This window comes from Neofelis nebulosa, chromosome 15, assembly GCF_028018385.1.
Source record: "Neofelis nebulosa isolate mNeoNeb1 chromosome 15, mNeoNeb1.pri, whole genome shotgun sequence".
Classification (NCBI taxonomy): domain Eukaryota; kingdom Metazoa; phylum Chordata; class Mammalia; order Carnivora; family Felidae; genus Neofelis; species Neofelis nebulosa.
This window is the reverse complement of record NC_080796.1, coordinates 29987385-30006923: the sequence shown is the minus strand read 5'-3', so window position 1 is coordinate 30006923 and position 19539 is coordinate 29987385. Positions and strand designations below refer to the sequence as shown.

The following is a 19539-nucleotide window of genomic DNA, read 5'->3' as shown; positions in this document are numbered from 1 at the left end:
GCTGAAAAACAATTACCTCTTAAAAAAATTATTTAACACATCTGTCTTAAAAGGAAGAATATTGCTGGAGACCTCCAAAAGAAGAATTGTTACCATTTATTGCTTATATAGAATATATATACTCTAGCAAGAGAGGGGTGGGTGTGTAAGGATATGAAATAACAGTACTCTAACAGCTTCTACTTTCCCTTTTAAATAAAATCACTAATGCTTACTTTAATACATACTTATTAATACATATTTGTTCACACTTTCAAAAGACCAATTTTATGATTTTACGATGTACTCTCTGCTTCTTTAAAAAACTGTCAAAAGTCAAATAAATAATATTCATCTCTAAAATGAGAAAAATAGGGGCGCATGGGTGGCTCAGTCAGTTAAGCATCCTACTTCAGCTCAGGTCATGGTCTCAAGGTTCGTGAATTTGAGCCCCATATTGGGCTGTGCACTGACAGCTGGATAGCACAGAGCCTGCTTCTGATCCTCTGTCTCCTTCTGCCCCTCCCCTGCTTGTTCTCTCTCTCTCAAAAAATAAACATCAAAAAAATAAATAAAATGAGAAAAATAATCCTCAAAAAGAAATTTGTGTGTTTTGGCTATCTCTGTGTCTTAAAATCCCCAAGATGACTGTTTAAAATGGAGATATCTGATCCCCACATCAGATTTACTAAGTCAAAATCTGTACTATCTGGACCAACTAACTAGTCTTTCAATTAAACACTCTCAAGTTTGGGGTCTTGACAACTATACAAAAAACTACAAATGTTTTACGTTTGTTTGTTTGTTTGAGAGAGAGCAGGAAAGCACACAAAGCGCACACACAAACAAGTGAGGGGCAAAAAGAGTGGGAGAGAGAATCTTCAGCAGGCTACAGGCCCAGCCTAGCATAGAGCCTGATTCAGGGCTCGATCTCACGGTCCCTCAGGACTGTGAGATCATGACCCGAGCTAAAATCAAAAGTCAGACGCTTAACCAACTGAGCCACCCAGTTGGCCTTGTTCTACATTTAATGTTATGGTTTGACAAAGCCAAATATCTAAATAATTAGCAAAGGAAAAATAATTCGGTAATCTTTTATTAATGCTATTATTCCCAAAGTTCCAATCACTAATAGCAAGAACTGAAGAAAGTGTTAGAGAAAATGGCTGGGTATAATTTTATTTTACTTCCTGTTATGTTGAAATTCTCATTTTAAAAACTGTAACCATGGATAATGAAACACTGGTAATAATAAAGCTAGCAGACAGAAAAGAACTAATTTCCAGATCCTGGCTATAATGACCAGCAAAATCAAGCACACTCAAACTTATAAACTGAATAAGGCCTGGCAAACTTTTTATGAATAATCATTTTAAAACAATCATTTAAAACAAGATCTTATCACTTTGCTAAAACATTAATTCTGTATGTGTTTATATGTATGACAGAATATGGACCAAGTTATCTCAGAAAACTATGGAGTATCTTAAAGAATTCTTCCATACATTTCTTTATTACATTACAAATGATAAAGATCTCTCAAATTAGCTAATAAACCACCAAAAACAATGTTAAGATTTTCTTTTCAAACACTGATATCAACAAATGGAATAAGGAAATCCTTCTTCCTTTCACCGAAATGGAATCAATACAAGATTATTGTCAAGAGGTACAAATTCCTTTAACTGGCAATGGCACTGCCCAGACACACGCATTATAGATAACATAAACTGTAACTTGGTAACCCAAACTTCGTAAGCCCTTGATTTTCATGATTATGAATAAATCACGACTGCATATGAGAACGTGTTATTTTCCAACCCTTACATTTATGCAGTACATGATCATCAGATTTCACAACACATACTTCAAAGTGGAGATATTTAATATCCAGTTCAGTGCTCTCTCTCTCCTACTTAAACACGTAAGTCTACAAAGTCATATTTAAATACAGAATGGTAGATAACTATACTCAACAGAAGAAAATGTCTCTAAGATGGTTTTATATCTATTCAACAAGTGAATAAAAATATGTTGGAAATCAGATCCATAGTTCAAACATTATGTCTTTTTCTTCGCTTTAAAATAATTTTTGTAAGTCAGCTTTATCTAAAATTACACTGCCTGCCAATGTGCTATAGAAACTGCATTTATACTTTTTCTTTTTAATGAAAAGAGAACATTAACAACTGCTGTAATATTTAAATCACAAAAACAAAAAACAATGTATTCCAGGAAGGATAAGACTACATATGACCAAGTAAAAATTCCATAAACTGTAAGCAATTGAGCAACTCTTTACTATTAGTGATAATTCCAGTCTGTATCATCAGTTTGGCTTGGTAGGATAGGAAAAAGGGTGGGGCACTTTATGCTTTTTATCATAAATCATTATTTGGGCTTTAAAAAAAAAATCATACAGGTAAACCTAATGAATCAGAGTTCAGGTTCCCGAAAATTCCCAGAGGGGAAAGCAATCAAGCAATTATGTATTTGCGGTTTATTAGCTCCAGATTCTTACTCTCAAAATTGGAGCTGAAATTCCAAGCCACTTTGGTTGGATTCTTCCAGTTAAAAATTAATTTTGGTCAACAAATGACTTAACTAATGACTCTTCTTCAAATAAAAATTTTTAACAAAAAAAGAGAAAAGGGAGTGGTGATCAAATAAGATACGTTCCATCCTTAGACTTAAGCTTCTCTTTCCAAATCTTATGAAGTGCAACACAGTGGAGAGAACGTCTCTGAAGTCACACAGATCTGGGTCTGAATACTGGTTCCACCATTTACTAACTGATTTTGAACAAGTTGACCTTGAGTCTCAATTTCCTCATCTGCACCACGGGAATCACATTCACCTCATTAAGAAACAGGGAGGATTACAGAGCTGTAAAGAACCTGGCACAGAGCAGGGCATTCATTAAAACAGTTATCGAGGATACATTAAATTCATAAAGAGAGAAAATGTAAGATACTTATTAAGGGTTTACTGGGGCGCCTGGGTGGCTCAGGCGGTTGGGCATCCAGCTTCGGCTCAGGTCATGATTTCACAGTTTGTGGGTTCCGGGCCCATATCAGGCTCTGTACTGACAGCATGGAGGCTGGAGCCTGCTTCAGATTCTGTGTCTCCCTCGCTTTCTGCCCCTCCCCCACTCGCACTCTGTCTCTCTCTCTCTCTCTCTCTCTCTCTCAAAAATAAACTTTGAAAAAAAAATTTTTTTTAAAAGAGAATTTCCTGATATTTTTGTTTTGGTAGCTGATACTTTTTTTTTCCATCAAGCATCTTTTGTTTTCTTATTTCTTAATCGTTGTCTTACTAAGAAACTAATACTCTTGCAATGATTTAAACAATAAGTACGTATATAAAACTGATGGTTCCATCTCACCTCCATCCTAATCCCAGGGGTAATCATCTTTCCATGTTTTTCTGAGCTTTGACAATTTCTATTCTGCATTTAAAAGAACATAGGATGGTACTATACATATTATTCTACAACTTGCATTTTTGTCTTGGGAATATATCCTGGATGGCCTTCTACCTCCTCCATAATATCTGAATATTACTCCATAATACAGATGCTCCAAGAAACAGTTCCAGTCCTTAAAAATGCACATCCGTGTATACCTATCTCTACATCAAGAGTGCTTTTATTTCTGTAGGATAGATTCCCTGAGACCAGATTAATGAATCAAAGAGTAGATACAATTTAAATTTTAGGAGATACTGTCAATAAGTTACAGCAAATTTACACTCCCACCAAGTCTTTTCTCACACCTCAATTAGTTAGTACCTGTGTTTTGTACTAATCTGATGGCAAAAAAGAGCTGTCTCATTGCTTTAATCTGCCATCTCTCACATTTAAGAGATTGAGTAACTTTTCATGTTTATTGATCATTTGCATTTCCTCTTGTGTGAATTAACTCTTCATACCCTTTGCCCATCTTCTTACTGGTTCTTGGTTTTTTCTTATTAATTTGTGGGACCTAGCATATATTAGGAATAGTGACGCCCAATTAAATGCTGTAAATATAACTGATAATTTTATCACACTCTCAAGACTGATAAGACTACTTTGAACAAAGGGAACAGGTATAATTAACTGAGGCTTCTAAGTAATACCATCAAATATTGTTCTATTAGAAAGTGCAGTGCAACAAAACACTGCAAGGAAATGGTGAATGTGTAAAGTTCAAATTTCAACGTACGCCCCCTTTTCCGTAACAGGTGTAAAGACTATTTCCTTAACTACTGTGAGATCAGCAACATTTTCCCAGCTGGGAGCTCACTTGTGCCAGAATCTAACCACGTCTCCGACGAAAGACGACCACAGGACTCTGGCGCGTAGTGGCACGAGCTGTAGCCCCCCTTCACGGGACATTGACATGGCAGCTGCGTTGACACACCACGGATGGCCTCAAGGAGGCTGCACATGTCACCGACGGCCCAGGCGACACCCCGATGGTCCCTCGAGGTCGCACTGCGGGCGACGATCCCCACCTTCCCGGACCCTGTCCTCCCCGCCAGGGTCCTCGCGGGGCAACCGTCCCAATCGCGACAGGAGAGGGCCACTGCACGCCCGGGTCGCAATGACAGGCACCTCGCCTGTGGTCCACCTCCTGAGGAAACCCACCCCAGGCTTCCAGGCACCCTTACCCAAGCTTCTGTCTCTCTTCCCTACTCATGGGCGCGGCCCCCGCCGTCCACACAGACGTGGCCGACACCAGGCAGAAGGCGGCCGTCGCCGCTACCAGGCTCCATGGCGCTCGCTGGGGGACCGAGGACCCACAGCCCCGGCCGCCGCCGGCTTCGCTCATGGCCCTGCGGTTCCGCGCACGCGCAGCGGCTACGCCCGGCCGGTGGGACACATTGCCGGACGCGGGTGGCAAGGGGGCTGCGAGCCGTGCCGAGGGCGGGATGCGGAGCAACGCAAGCGGTAGCCGTAGCCGAACTGCTTCCCGAAACCGCCGAGCCGGTCCCCAGCGCCAGCGCTGCCACCGCCCTCCGCCCTTAACAGCCCGGAGCGCCTCCCCCAACTTTCCGGTGTCGTAGTCTAGGAAACCGCCTCCCCCAACGTTACTTCCGGGTAGGGCCCGGGGCATTGAGGCTCAGGACCAATGGGGACCAGATCGGAGAGGGGCTGGCTCCGGGGACAGGAGAGGGCATTGGCCGGGAGAAGTGAGACGTGGACAAAAGGCGGGACCTCTGGCTTCCGCCCTCCTCCGACCCGCGAACTTGCGACTCGAAGACTACAAGTCCCAGAGTGCGCTGCTTTCCCGGGCGGGCTAGCAATCAGACTCCGCCTGGCTAAATTCCCACCCTGGGTGGGCGCGCTGCACCCTGGGATGTGTGGTCGTCCGAGGGTCACAGGCGGTGACTAGGATCCCGCTTCCAGCGGCGTCTTGCAGCCAGTCCTACCTCCGGGGCTGTAGGCTTACGAGTCCTGGGGAACCTGTCAGCTGTTTATCCCTCTTTCTGCGCTTGACGCTTCCCGGAGGGCTGGCCGAATGAGGCTCACACGTCCCCAGCTCTGTGCTACCCGCTTTCGGCAGTAGTGTTGGGGTAGCCTCTGCCCCGAGAGAAAGTACAAAACAGTAACAGCAAAAGTGAGTTGACCTTTGATGCCACGTGCTGAGTTTTGCTTGCGTTCTCTCATGCACTCTTCTCAACTCTCACAAGTAAGTATCACCATTACCATTTTGCAAATGAGGAAACCGAGTCTGAAGAGGTTAGGTAACAAGTCCTCGTTACACTGCTGGATTAGACACCCAACAAACCTCTGTGACTCAGGAGTCCTTGCATGTAACCACATCCACAGGGATTAAAGAGAGCACGTACTTGATTAATAATAGTTCTCTAAAAACCTCAATGTAAGGAGAGTAGTGAGCTTGAAAGAAAATTTAATGAAGGAAATTGGAACTTGCAATTTATTTTGATCACTGAGTCCCACATTAACTATTGGTAAAATGAGTGGGTTCCTCTTGAAAAACCACATTGTATTTCTTGTGTGATAATTGAGTAGGTAGGTGCAGAGTTTAGGTGCGGATATGATCTCTGTGACCACAGGAAATCGCCTGCTGATCCCCTCAGCAGCGTTCAGCTGTATCTCTGGAAACTTTTGTTGATTTTGATCACTTTGCATCATATGCTTGGCTCTCAGACCGGCCATTCATGTGACACCAATGACTCTTCACTCCTCTCTTTCTTCAAACGCTGGTGTTCCCTGCATTTTAAGGTTTTCTTTTTGTCTTTTTTCTCTTTGTACACTATCCTTTGGTGATTTCTTCTACTCATATGTATTCAGCCATCACATGCCTGTGATTTCCATATCTGTCCTGATCTCTAGACCCACACTTCCACCTTCCTGATGGAAATTCCCTTCTCTGTGGCTCAAGGTAGCTCAAATGTAATATGTTCACTGTTTCAAATTAATGCCTTAGAATCATCTTCAACTCCTCCTCCTCCTTCATGGTCCACACCCACCCACTTGCCAAATTACATAGATTCTACTGCTATCACTACTGGCTGGCACTCCTACTTCTTCTTAGTTCAAACCTCATTACCTCCTTCCTGAACCATTGCAATGGTCTCCTAATTACTTCCCTGCCACCCTACTTTTTACAACACTGCTACCGGAGTTGGCATTTAAGGATATCTACAGACCCTCTGTAGATGACAGACATGTCATCTCCCTTATACCCCTGCCCTGCCCTCAGATTTTATGTGATAACTAAAGAATTCTCATGTTATCCTCTGCTATCCCACCATTTTTGTAAGACACTCTTCCCATTGAGTTGGCTCAGATTTCATATCTACAAAACCCTTTCATAGCCTTACAACCAGTGGAAGTCATTCTCTCTGGGTGCCTGGGTGGCTCAGGTGCTTGAGTGTCTGACTTAAGCTCAGGTCATGATCTCATAGGTTGGTGACATTGAGCCCCACATCAGACTCACTGCTGAGGAGCAGCAGTGCGGAGCCTGCTTCAGATCCTCTGTTCCCCTCTCTCTCTGCCCTTCTCCCATTCATGCTCTTTCTCTCTCTCTCAAAGTAAATAAATAAACTTAAAAAAAAAGAGAGAGAGAGAGGTCATTCTCTCCCCTATTCTTTCATTGTATTTTATGTCTTTATGATTGTGTTTTTCACAGTCAGCCATGCCTACTAGATTATGACTGCTTGAAGGATATGGACTTCACCTTAATTATGTTCCAAAATTCAGCACTGTGCTTCTGCTGTTATAGATACTTAATAAGTGTTGAATATACTTGTTTCCATCTTCCTTCAGTTTCTTTATAAAATGGGACTAATATAGTCTTTTTATCTACTTTTATGAAGGTTGTGAGAACACATGAGGTCATTTCTGTACAATATTAATTTTATTCCTTTTATGGACTTGCAACCCTATATGGGTTCCATCCTGCATCCTCTTTGGCAGCTTTAAGGATGAAGTTAGCTAAATAAATAATACCTGTGAATTGTTCTTGGCTCTGGCATAGAGAACATGACAAGCTAAAGGTCAATACCAACCATCCAGTATTTGAAAACTAGGAATGAAGAAAATAGAAAAATAGTCAATGACCTTCAGTTGTATGAAATGTAGTCAAGTCAATTATTTGTAGTAGATTATTGGCAGTAATTCAGTTTTCTTTATCTTCCTAATGTTCCAAGCCTGTATAAGAAGTCAAAAATTGACTAGTAACTATCATTAACAAAAATGTTCTCAGGAAGTTCTGGCTTTTAATGTTTAGAATTTTCTGTTTTCCCCTCTTGACTCATTTATTTGTTTTCAAGCTAACACTACATTTTAAAAATGTCTAATGAGAACCCAGAACATATTTTTTGTTGACTTGCTAAATAATAATCATTTTTTCCTCCCTTACTGAAATTCAATTTCTAGCCATTTGCTGAGTCCATTTTTCACTAATCTCTGCAAAACTGTGAGTAGAAAAGCTTATATGGCCTACACAGTATTGCAATTTATCATATGTAAGGTGGAGCCCATGGAAGTGAAAGAAAAATATGTTCACGAAGTGCATTTCAAAAGAGAATCCATTTTAACCTCATGATGGAAATAATCAAGATTCTTAGCTAATTGGCAGTTATGGACACTAGGAAAAATTTACATTCATTATTTTAAAACCTATACACATTATTTTATGATAAACACTTATGATAAAAAGGATATAGGATTTAAACAAGAGAAACCTTGGTGTGTTATACAGAGGGAAAAACACTGGTGTAAGACATTAAGGAGACTAAGGATAAGGACTTTGAAACAATATGGAAGAGACTTTAGATATGTAAAGCCCATTAAAAATTGTAAGAAATCACACACCAAAATAAAAAGCTTTTGCACAGCAAAAGAAACCATCAACAAAAGACAACCTACAGAATGGGAGAAGATATTTTTAACTGATGTATCCAATAAGGGGTTAATAACCAAAATATATAAAAAGATTATACAGTTCAACACCACATAATCCAATTAAAAGTGGGCAGAGGACATGAATAGACATTTTTCTGAAAAAGTCGTACAGTTGGCCAACAAGTACATGAAGAGGTGTTCAACATCACTAATCATCAGGAAAATGCAAATCAAAACCATAATTAGATACCACCTTACACCTGTTAGAATAGCTAGACTCTAAAGGATAAATAACAAGTATTGGCAAGAATGGGGAAAGAAAAGAGCTGTTGGTGGGAATACCAGCCGGTGCAGTCATGGTGGAAAACAGTATGGAGGTTCCTAAAAAAATAAAAATAGAACCATCATATCATCCAGTAATTCAATTACTGGGTAGTTACCCAAAGGAAATGAAAACACTAATTCAACAAGATACATGCACACCTATGTTTATTGCAGCATTATTTACAATAGCCAAAATATGGAAGCCCAAGTGTCTTATCCATAGAGGAATGGATAAAGAAGATGTTGCAACAACATGGATCGATCTAGAGGGTATAATGCTAAGTGAAAGAAGTAAATTTGTCTCAGAGACAAATACATGATTTCATTCATGTGGATTTTAAGAAACAGAACAAACGAACAGAGAAAAAAGGAGACAAATAAAAACTAGACTCTTAAATATAGAGAACAACCTGGTGGTTGCCACAGGCAGTTTGGGAGGATGGATAAACTGGGTGAAAGGGATTACAGTACACTTATCTTGATGAGCACCGAGTAATGTGTGGAATTGTTGAATCATTATAATGTATACCTGAAACTATAACACTGTGTTAATTGTGCTTGAATTAAAAAAATAAAGCTGCCAAAGCAAATGGTTAGAAATAAGAGCCATTTATAAAATGCCCTTTTATCAGTTAAGAGTTTGTTTGCACAACCTTGTAGCTTATGTAAATATGTATGCTCACCTGTGTTCTCTTTACTTTCTTCCCGGATGGATCAGGACTTAGGGAGGGGCAGGAGAATCCTGGTTAGAATCCTATGGATTCACAAACACAAGGGAGGGGCTCCACTTCAATATCACTGCTCGGAAATAGTCCCAGGAGGCTGTAAGCAGCTGTGTGAGACTGACCATACAGTGGCAGTTGCCCCTAAATGACTTGAATTCTTTAGTACTACAGATCTAGTTACTCTGAAAACTCTAGTGTGGAATTTGGGAGTAGTGATTTTGTCATTCTTCAAATTGCTTTTCCTCTTATTTGATAGCGTGTGGAATTTACAGAACACTTCTGGAGGACCCAATATTACAAACTTTAAATAAAGATGGGACTTATTCTACATTCACAACTAGGGACTTTAAGGCCCTAGAAAGACTACTTAATGAAAAAGATAGTGAATGTTGTGGGCTGACTTCCGGCTTGGCTGTCTGACTTACCCAGATTCCAAGAAAGAGAATGGGAAATGCGAATGATTCACTGCTGCTAAAGATGTCCCCAGGGCTTTTATCACCTCTCAGTCATGATTCAAGATCTTAAAAATCACTGCAGCTTCAGATAATTATCTTATTTCTCTCAATGACACCTGCACCAGGTCTCTTAGGCAAGAGATTTTGCTCCTACATAATGTTTTTTTTTAATGTCTATTTATTTTGAAGGGGCAGTAGAGAGAGAGGGAGAGAATCTGCACTGTCAGTGCAGACCCCAGGTGGGCTTGATCCCACGAACCCTGAGATCATGGCCCGAGCCAAAGTCAAGAGTCAGACACTTAACCAACTGAGCCACCCAGGTGCCCCATTCCTATAGCATGTTTAATGTTAAGCTCACGCTTGTGGTTGGGTGTTTCATTTTGTAGCCATTTTCCATTTACTTCCACATATCAATCAGCAACAAAGCCAAGTTACGTGGCTCTTCACAAGCAAGTGCATCTTGTCGATGGCCTCTCTCTTAAATCCCCTTGTATCACCAACACGGTTCCCACTTTATATTTTAGTCTGGCCACAGAGGTTTAAGTCTGCACCGTTCCACAACATTTGAATGGTGCTGACTTGACATGGTGGCCAAGAAAAATGGCTCTGAGCCAGCTCTGCTACTTATTGGCCACGTTATCTTAAGCAAGTTACTGAATGTCTTTGTGCCTTGGTTTCCTTTATAAAATGAGAATAAGAATAGTACCTGCCTTCCAGCATTCTTAAAAGGAGTGAATGGTTTACTTGTTGTAACACCTTCCTCCTAGGGGTGTTGTGCAAGAGGTGAGATGCTGTGTGTAAAATACTTAGCACAGTTTGAAAGAGCTCAGTAAACAATAGCTGGTCATTATGGAGTGGAAAGGAAAAATTGCCATTGGTGAGAGCAGGAGTCAGGGGGTAGGTGCAGTGGCTCCCTAGCCCGTAGGATCATGATTCTACTCAGCCCTCAATCCTGTCCACTTCCTTTGCTTCCTGACCACATACTGTTACTGCAGCCTCCCCGTCCAAAAATGTGAGCCCTCCTAGACATGCACCTCGAGAGACCTTTGAATTCATGTCTGGTTTCTGCCATGGAGACCTTGTACAAGCTATAGAGCCTCATCCATGTCTTAGAGTAAACATACATACGAATACAATGTACTTTTCTTCCCCTCTTAAAATTAAAAGTGGCCTCATCTGTAAGCCATTTGAAGTTACAGAGGTGGAATAGACTTTGGAAATCTTTTCAGTTTTTTGGGTAACTTCGTTCTGCTTTTTACTTTGTTTTTACAAAAATGCATTTTCCCTCCAACCTCCATAGGATTTAAAAGATACTCAGTTGGATTTATGCTAATTTAACTGTATATGAAATTGAGGATCAAAGTGAAAGATGCCCATTTGAATGGGTCAAAAACATTAGGTAGAGCAATCTTAGTATTCTGACACTCAAGAATTAAAAGTTAGCTATTTCTGTAGTGATGCTGATATTACACATTATCCAAATCTGACATTGACACCTTCTAGAAACTCCATTTGCATATATAGATATACATGTAGAAAATTTATACACACTGTGAGAAGTGAGATGAATCATTTTCAGAAATACCAAATGAAAGCTGTGCTGTCTATTTAACAATAGGTTTATAACCTATTGGGAATATGTGCAAGCCCCAACACACACACACAGTGGAGTCCTAAACCCTAAGACACTTCATTTCCTGGTTCTTCATCCCCCCTCTTCATTTCGCAGGCTTATTTTGGGGGGGGGGGGAGCTTTGCAATGAGCATGTGCCAAAGAACTGAAGTCTCTGTGTCATGGAGGAATGTATATTTGTTCCAGGCAGATTACTTTTTGCCTTACGTGGGCATAGGCGACCTCCAGGCCAGGCTGTAAACTCTGTAGCACTCAGTCAATGAGGAATCAGGGGAGGGACTCACATGCTAGGAGATAAATTGCCTGCTGTAACTGCCCCCAGTGTGCCTGTCCATCAGACACCCACTCTTGCGAGAATGTTGATTAAAGCCTCGGGGTTCACTGTGCTCAGAGTCTCTGTGTCCCTCCTTTGATGGGGTCAGTGGGCTTATTTCTCACACATACTTAATACTGCCTTTTCAGGCTTTCTTCCTCCCATCCCATAATCCTCAGACAGAGTGATCCAAATTTGTCAAACCTCATCATTTGTTAGCTTCAGAAGTGTGCCTTTCCATTGAGATAAATGTTGACAGTTCTTAAATATTTAAAGTTTATTTATTTTTGAAAGAGAGAGTACATGTGCATGCTCCTGAGAGGGAGAGAGGCAATGGAGTGGGTGTGAGAGAGAATCCCAAGGACTAATAGCATGGAGCCTGATGAGGGGCTCGAACTCACAAACTGTGAGATTGTGATCTGAGCAGAAATCAAGAGTTGGATGCTTAACCCACTGAGCCACCCAGGCCCCAACAGTTCTTAAATATTTAAAATTAACTATTTCCTGGCTTTCTTCTCCAGCATAAAGTTGCATGAAAATAATGCTTTATTTGGTTCTTCTCCAAATGTATTGAAAGATTTTGTACTTTTTTTTGTTGTGCTTTTGTTTCTTGGTTTTTAGTTTTTCTTCTTTTCACAAGCGGAGCTTTTAGTAGTTTAGGTGATAAGCCAAGGGGAGGGAAATTTTGCCATGGGAGAAAAGTAGAAAAAACTGTTCTTAGTTTCTTTGCAGATCAATTTCCTTGTGGTATTTGAAAATCAGTCTACAATCTCCAATACACATGATTGTACTTAAAACTTGGAGAGATGTGATTTTAGGTATCCCTACCCTCTTGACCACATTTTCATGGCACCAGGCAATGAGTCAAACACATCTGCATTGTGCAAGGAAATGTACTATTGTTAGTCTACTGCTAATGATTAATAGACATTATTATTATTATTATTATTATTATTATTTATAGAACTAGCTCTTAAGTAAATACTAACTTCAGAACCTTCCCAGCCCTTCTTTGCAGGCTTGTGCTTAATTTTAGTACCCTACAGTATTGCCTAATGTTTTTTTCTGGTTTTCCTCCATGTCACCTCACATCACTTCGGTTTCCTTCCTCCTCTTCCTCTTCATCTGACACGGGCATCTATGTGCACACACACACATACACACATTTGCTTTGTACCCACTCCTGAGCATTGAACTTCAAATCACATGATTTGAGTCTTAGACCTGGATCTGCCATTTACCATTCTATGCAAGTCAGTTCCTCTAACATTTGTTTTTTGTTTTTGTTTTTGTTTTTGTTTTTGTTTTTGTTTTTGTTTTCATTCCAATTGGCCAACAGAAGTGGACAGAAGATCCAAATGTAGAGTCACATTAGTGGTTAAAAACATGATTAAATATTTTAATCATGCATAATTACCGGTTTATTTATTTATTTATTTATTTATTTATTGGTAGATAGTGATTGCAGCCAAATTACAGGAATTGGGATAAAAATGAACTATTCTCCAACAACCTCATAACCAGTTTTTATTATTAAACCAATCTCAGTCCAATTTCTGTCATACTTACAGACATTTATTAAACAAACAGTTAGCAAGCATCAACAGTTAACACATACCACCTGTTGTGTGAGTTTGATGACATGCCGGTCTCTTTCCGTTTAGGAACTGTAATCATAACCTTGCATGAAAGGTTCACTGCAGGAGGATGAACAATATTCCAGAACCAGGGTTCTGTCACCCTTCCAGGAAGCACCAGACAACTGGAAGTCCTCCGTCCCACACACTGTCCCTACTGGTCCAGCTTCTTACCAACGTGTTCATAAAAGCATGGGAGTACCTCTGAAATACGTTAGCCAGTCCACACATCTTGAAAATCATAAATTCTATCAGTGAGAGCCTATTTCTTTTTCTTCTTTATTTTTTTTTAATGTTTGTCTATTTTTGAGAGAGAGAGTTAGAGCATGAGCAGGGGAGGGGCAGAGAGAGAGAGGGAGACACAGAATCTGAAGCAGGCTCCAGGCTCTGAGCTGTCAGCACAGAGCCCGACGCAGGGCTCGAACCCCCAAACCGCATTATCCTGAGCTGAAGTTGCTTAACCAACTGAGCCACTATGGGAGTCTATTTCTAATGTCCTTTATTATGGCTAACAAACCACTAATTCCAACAATGAAAAATTCATTTTTGACACTTGTTACAGTAAATAAAATGATCTTTAGTCTGCATTCAGTTAAGTTGGAAAGATGTGCTTATAGTACCTACATCCTGCTGAGACCCCTTAGCTGCCATCCTGGAGTGGGAATTTCTTTTTGTTTTTCTTTTTCTTTTTTTAGTTTATTTATTTCTTTGGTGCGGGGAGGGGGAAGAGAGAGAGAATTCCAAGCCGGCTCCACGCACAGAGTGCAAAGCCTGACATGGGGCTCTGTTTCCTGAACCATGAGAGATCATGACCTGAGGCAAAATCAAGAGTCAGACACTCAACCGACTAAGTCGGGTGCCCCTGGAGTGGGAATTTCTGATTGGGACAACTGATTGCACCCCTAGTGTAACTTAACCTGATCCATTTATAATATCATACTGTCTATTGTGAAGAATTTTAAGGTATACATGGCAAACATTATCTTGATAATACTTACAAAGGATACATAATATGTCAGGCACTTCTCCCTCTCCCTCAACATTTGAGAATTGTTATCTTTCTTTTGCAGATGCAGAAAATGAAGTTCAAAGAGGTTTATCACTTTGCACATGTCAAAGTAGGAAATTGGCACAGTCAAGATTTGGATAGAAGGCCAGATCATTTCTACCATAAATTCTGGTTTTGCTTGTGACAGTCTTGATTTACACTGTCCTATTATCCTGAGTAGTGCCCCCTTTCATTTTCAAAAATGTCTCAATATAAATGATAAATTATATGGGCCACCTGGGTGGCTCAGTTGGCCTTAACCATCTGACTTTGGCTCAGGTCACAGCCTCACAGTCTGTGAGTTCGAGCCCCGCATCGGGCTCTCTGCTCTCAGCACAGAACCTGCTTCTGATCCTCCGTCCCCCCGTCTCTCTGCCTCTCGCCTGCTCACATGTGCTCTCCCTCTCTCAAAAATAAATAAACATTAAAAAAAATAAAACCCAAACTACATTACATCACCTCAAAAATCCAAGGACCTCATCCCCAACCTATGTCAGATTCTAACAGATAAATGAACACACCACAGCAAGTTCTAGCCTGGCTTCTTCTCGTACCACCACGCTATTTTGAATAAAAGGAAGAAAAAAACAGTATAATTGGGTGGTACAATTCAAGAAAAGAAAGTCCTGCTAACAGGAAATACAAGTCTCCTCCTTTGCTAAGAAAAATGTAATAATGAGTCACCAAGAAATTGGACAGACTAATCAGTTATAGAATACAATGAAAATTATAGGAAGAAGAATAAGACCGATATTGAAATTAAGCTATATTTTCAACCATGTTTGCCCACGAACATTCATATTGACTAAGTTTGGTGTCTGTTTTGTCTTGTTTCCATTCATACTTACTCTGCAACACTAAGGGGAAAACAATTTTTGCACCCACATTTTACCACTTTGGTAAAATACAATATAAAAATCACACCCTTGGTGTAAATTTACATTTACCACTCAGTTATGGAAACTAAAAAGCACTTCTCTAGGATGCACTGAAAATTTTTTCAAAGAGCATTCCTTTTATAGGCAAAACAAAATTTCTGTCACTGCCACGACCTTTTCCTGAAATGATAAAGACAGCTGCCTGTGGACGTGTATGGGTTGAGAAATGCTGGCCTTTTCTTGTGTGAGGGTTCACCATGGCAGAGACATGTCATGTGACCCAGGAAGGAGCAGGCCCCCAGGACTAAGAAGTGCTTTTGTGTGAGGCAAAGGCAGCTCTGTCACTCATCATCCCATGACTGGGTGGACTATCAGAGCCTCTTATTCTGATGTTTTGTGTGGCCCCCTCTCTGAAATGTTCTATTCTTTGGAGCTTCTGCAGCAAGTTAAGTTGCAGCCACCCTCTCTTCCCACCTCTGACATTGCCTGAGGCTTCCCCAATAGGGGGCTGTCAGCAGTAATGGGCACCAATGGCACAGTGAGAACATTTGAGGAGGCCCACAAGTCGACCTAGACAATCTGGAATTTTCTGATTAACTCTTTGCATTGTGCCTTAGATTTGGTTAGATCCAGTCTCTTTCTTTAAATTCCAGAAAGTATTTTTTACTGGGGACAGAGTGAGAGGATGGTAAAATCTGTTGCCTTGTTCTTGGGAAGGCAAATAAGTCTTTTGAGTAGGGAATGCTAAAAAGGATAAAACACTATTTGTGTGAAACTTAAACCTTTTCGTTTACAATAAAATGTGTTCCAACTCTTACCTACATCTTGAAAATACCTGATAAGCATTTGTGGTGTCATGGAAAATGTGGGGATCATAGGAATGTTTTGAGCTGGAAAGATAGGAGAGATGTTATCTATATCATGTTGTCTAAGAAGAAAATTCCATTCTTTCCTAATCTAATCACAGCTCCCCTTATTCTTGTTAAAATTGTAAGAAAATGAAGGCTAGTGTCTGATGAATTCTAACACCATTCTAGGTGCCTTATGTGTGTACATTATTTTTCATCCTTTTAAAAAATTCCGGGAAGTAAGTCCTATTAAGATTCTCATTTTCCAGATGAAGGAAGTGAAGCACCAAGGGGTCCTCAGCCTCCCAGCCATTGAATGGCAAAGCCAGGATTTGAACCCACACAGTCTGGCTCTGGAGACTACATTCAACCAGCCAATACCTTCCCTCATAAATTACTATCTAAGATGGGTTAACATGTTCCCAACTATCTTATAGTACTAAAACAAACATCTGTAACTTAAATATTATGCTGCTGTCATATTGGAAAATATCACAAACTTCTTAACATCACTTGTAACAAGATTTACTCAACTTTATAGGATTTATTTGATGTTACCTTTAAATGAGTTTTTTTGTTTTTTTGTTTTTTTTTTAACTGGAAAGCATTCATTGACTCAGTATTTAATGTTCTCCTTCCAGATATAAAGCACAGAGTCTGTGGGGGGAGAAAATCTTTCTGATAAGAGGTAGGATATGCACACAAATCATCATAAAATAAAGGGGAAAATAAATGCCATCAGAGAAAAGCAAATAAAGAGCTATGGGAATTCAGGAAGGGAAAGATGCCAGATTTAATGACCTTAAACTCCAAAGAGCAGCCCATCTTCTTGAGTTTCCATTATCACAGCTACTGTGTATGAACTATGATGACATCTTTGAAGGCATAATAAGGAGCAGTATTATTAATTAGATAAGAATTAGAGAGCTGTTATTAATGAGAATTAGAGAAGTTATTAGTGATTTGGCATTTCTTGGTCATGAGGTAAGATTAATTGAACTTCAGTAAAAATTTATCCCACTTAATATACTCTGACTACTCTTTTCTGACAAATCATGTTCATTTCCCTGAAAATATTGTTAAAATAGAATCCTGAATGAAATCAGTGCCTAACACAGTGCCTTGTACTAAAAGGTACTTAATAAGTACACATTCACTTGTTTGATGACTACTTATTTAAACCTGCCTCTAGCCCTGTGTGCACATTTGAGCATAAACTTTAGTACACATCATTCTCAATAGTTATTCTCTTTTTTCTCCAGCATACTTGATCTATCTTTCCATTTATTCATTAGTCATTCAACAAATTTTTTTTTCAGAAGTAGTAATCTGGATTGATGCTTTTATTTCTTTACAACTTGGACAATTTATTGGAATGTGGTGCCACTCACCAAGATGGAAACCAGAGGATGAAGGACAGCTGAAGAGAAGGGGGATAGATGATAAGTTCATTTGGGACATGATAAGTTTGAATGGAAGGTGCCTGTTTGACATCCAAGTGAGGAATACAATAAGCGGCCAGATGTGTGGGTCTGGAGGGAGAGAGAGAGACAGAGACAGAGAGAAAGAGAGAGATCCCGGTTAAGTATAAAAGGGAATTATTAAGCACCATGGGAGGAAGTTAAAGCCATGGAAAAATTGTTCTTAATTTCAGGGGTAAGAACCCTTTGAGCATCTACCAGTTGTCTCAGTACGTCCATGTAATCCTAAAATTAAATGTGACAAGTCCTCCCCCTAGAATGTATTGCAGCACAATATCCGAGAGGTTCATGACTCCAGAAAGGCTAAGAATGATAGGTGACAAGAGAAATTTCAGGAAGGAACGTTGGGGATCTCCAAAATAAGAAGTGGAAGAAGAGTAGCAAAGAAAAGAAAGCCAGAAAGCAAACCACAGGTGAGTCACTGAAGTCAAAGGATGAGAAAGTTGGAAGGAAGGAGTAGTTAATAGTGCCCATGCTGCAGAAAGCACTGAAAGGTCCTTATCTCACTAGCAAATTCCCTAAGGCGGGTTCTGTTGCAGTGGATATTCAGCAAATGTTTACAGAAAAATTATATCCATTAAATAACTTGAGAGGAGTGAGGTAAAATTAATAAAGTGATATGCCAGTGGCAGATGTAATTGGGTTTGCCTTTACATTAACAAGTGAAACACACAGGCAGTTAGTAGCACTAGTTAGGTCATCTTATAGTCTCCCTAGCAGGCTTCTCTATGGTAGAAAATGGTTCACCAGCATCACTTAAACCTTCCCATTGGCCTGAAAGGGAAGGAGAGCGAAGAGGGGAAGCAGTTTCCTTTATAAAGGATGTGACCAGGAAGGTGCACACCTCACTGATGCTCACATCTCATCTGAAAGGAATTAATCAGTTGGTCACACCTAGCTGCAAGGAAGGCTGAGATTTTTTGCTTGTAAACTGGGCAGCCATGTGTCCAGATTAAATCCAAGAGATTGTACAACTAGAAAGGAGAAGAGGCTAACAAATATTGGGAAGTCTAGCTTTGGTGTTTTTACAGTCATGATCACACTTCTACTGAAGATGCAACTATGAGTTTTGAAATATTTATGGACTCCTAAAATGGGTTAACTGGAAAATCTGTTCCATTTTACTTTTAATTTTTCTTATTACATATAACTCATCAAACTCCTTTTTTAAAAATTTTATTAATTTATTTACATATTTGTTTATTTTCAAAAGTTTTATCTATTTCTTTTGAGGAAGAGAGAGAGAGTATCCCAAGCAAGCTCCATGCTCAGCACGGAGCCTGACATGGGGATCGACTCCACCCTGGGATCATGACCCAATGTGAATCAAGAGTCACAGGCTTAACCGACTGAGCCATCCAGGTGCTCCTTAATTTTTTTAATTTAAATTCAAGTTAGTTAACATATAGTGTAGTATTGGTTTCAGGAGTAGAATTTAGTGATTCATCATTTACATATAACACCCAGCGCTCATCCCAACAAGTGGCCTGCTTAATGCCCATCACCCATGTAGCCCACCCCCCTACCCACCTCCCCTCAACAACCCTGTTTGTTCTCCATATTTAAGAGTCTTAAATTTTTATCTTATTTTTTGTCTGTTTTTATCTTCCCTTCTCCTATGGTCATCTGCTTTATTTTCCCTTCTCCTATGGTCATCTGCTTTGTTTCTTAAATTCCATATATGAGAGAAATCATATGATATTTGTCTTTTTCTTAGCATAATGCACTCTAGTTCCATGTACATTGTTGCAAATGGCAAGATTTCATTCTTTGTGATCGCTAAGTAATATCCTATCACATATACATATATATATACATGTATATATATATATATATATATATACATGTATATATATATA

General features: G+C 39.8%; 1 protein-coding gene and 1 long non-coding RNA gene across 14 annotated transcripts in view; one reads left to right on the top strand and one right to left on the bottom strand.

Moving 5' to 3' along the window:
• EDEM3 (ER degradation enhancing alpha-mannosidase like protein 3) overlaps window positions 1–4984 on the bottom strand; it is a 79199-nt gene extending 74215 nt beyond the window's left edge. For 3 of the 10 annotated variants that reach the window (XM_058700635.1, XM_058700629.1, XM_058700626.1), the window contains exon 1: window positions 4633–4981. In XM_058700635.1, coding sequence (XP_058556618.1) covers window positions 4633–4793 — 161 coding nt within the window. In that variant the 5' untranslated portion in view covers window positions 4794–4981. Of the gene's footprint in view, window positions 1–4632 lie in introns of all 10 variants that reach the window. The other 7 variants (XM_058700633.1, XM_058700632.1, XM_058700625.1 and 4 more) reach the window with 5 other exon arrangements.
• Window positions 4985–5013: 29 nt separating this feature from the next.
• Window positions 5014–19539, top strand: part of LOC131495621 (uncharacterized) — a 39968-nt gene continuing 25442 nt past the window's right edge. For all 4 annotated transcript variants that reach the window (XR_009254026.1, XR_009254025.1, XR_009254027.1 and 1 more), the window contains exons 1-2: window positions 5014–5654; window positions 16841–16887. This is a non-coding gene — a long non-coding RNA (uncharacterized LOC131495621). The remainder of the gene's footprint in view (window positions 5655–16840; window positions 16888–19539) is intronic.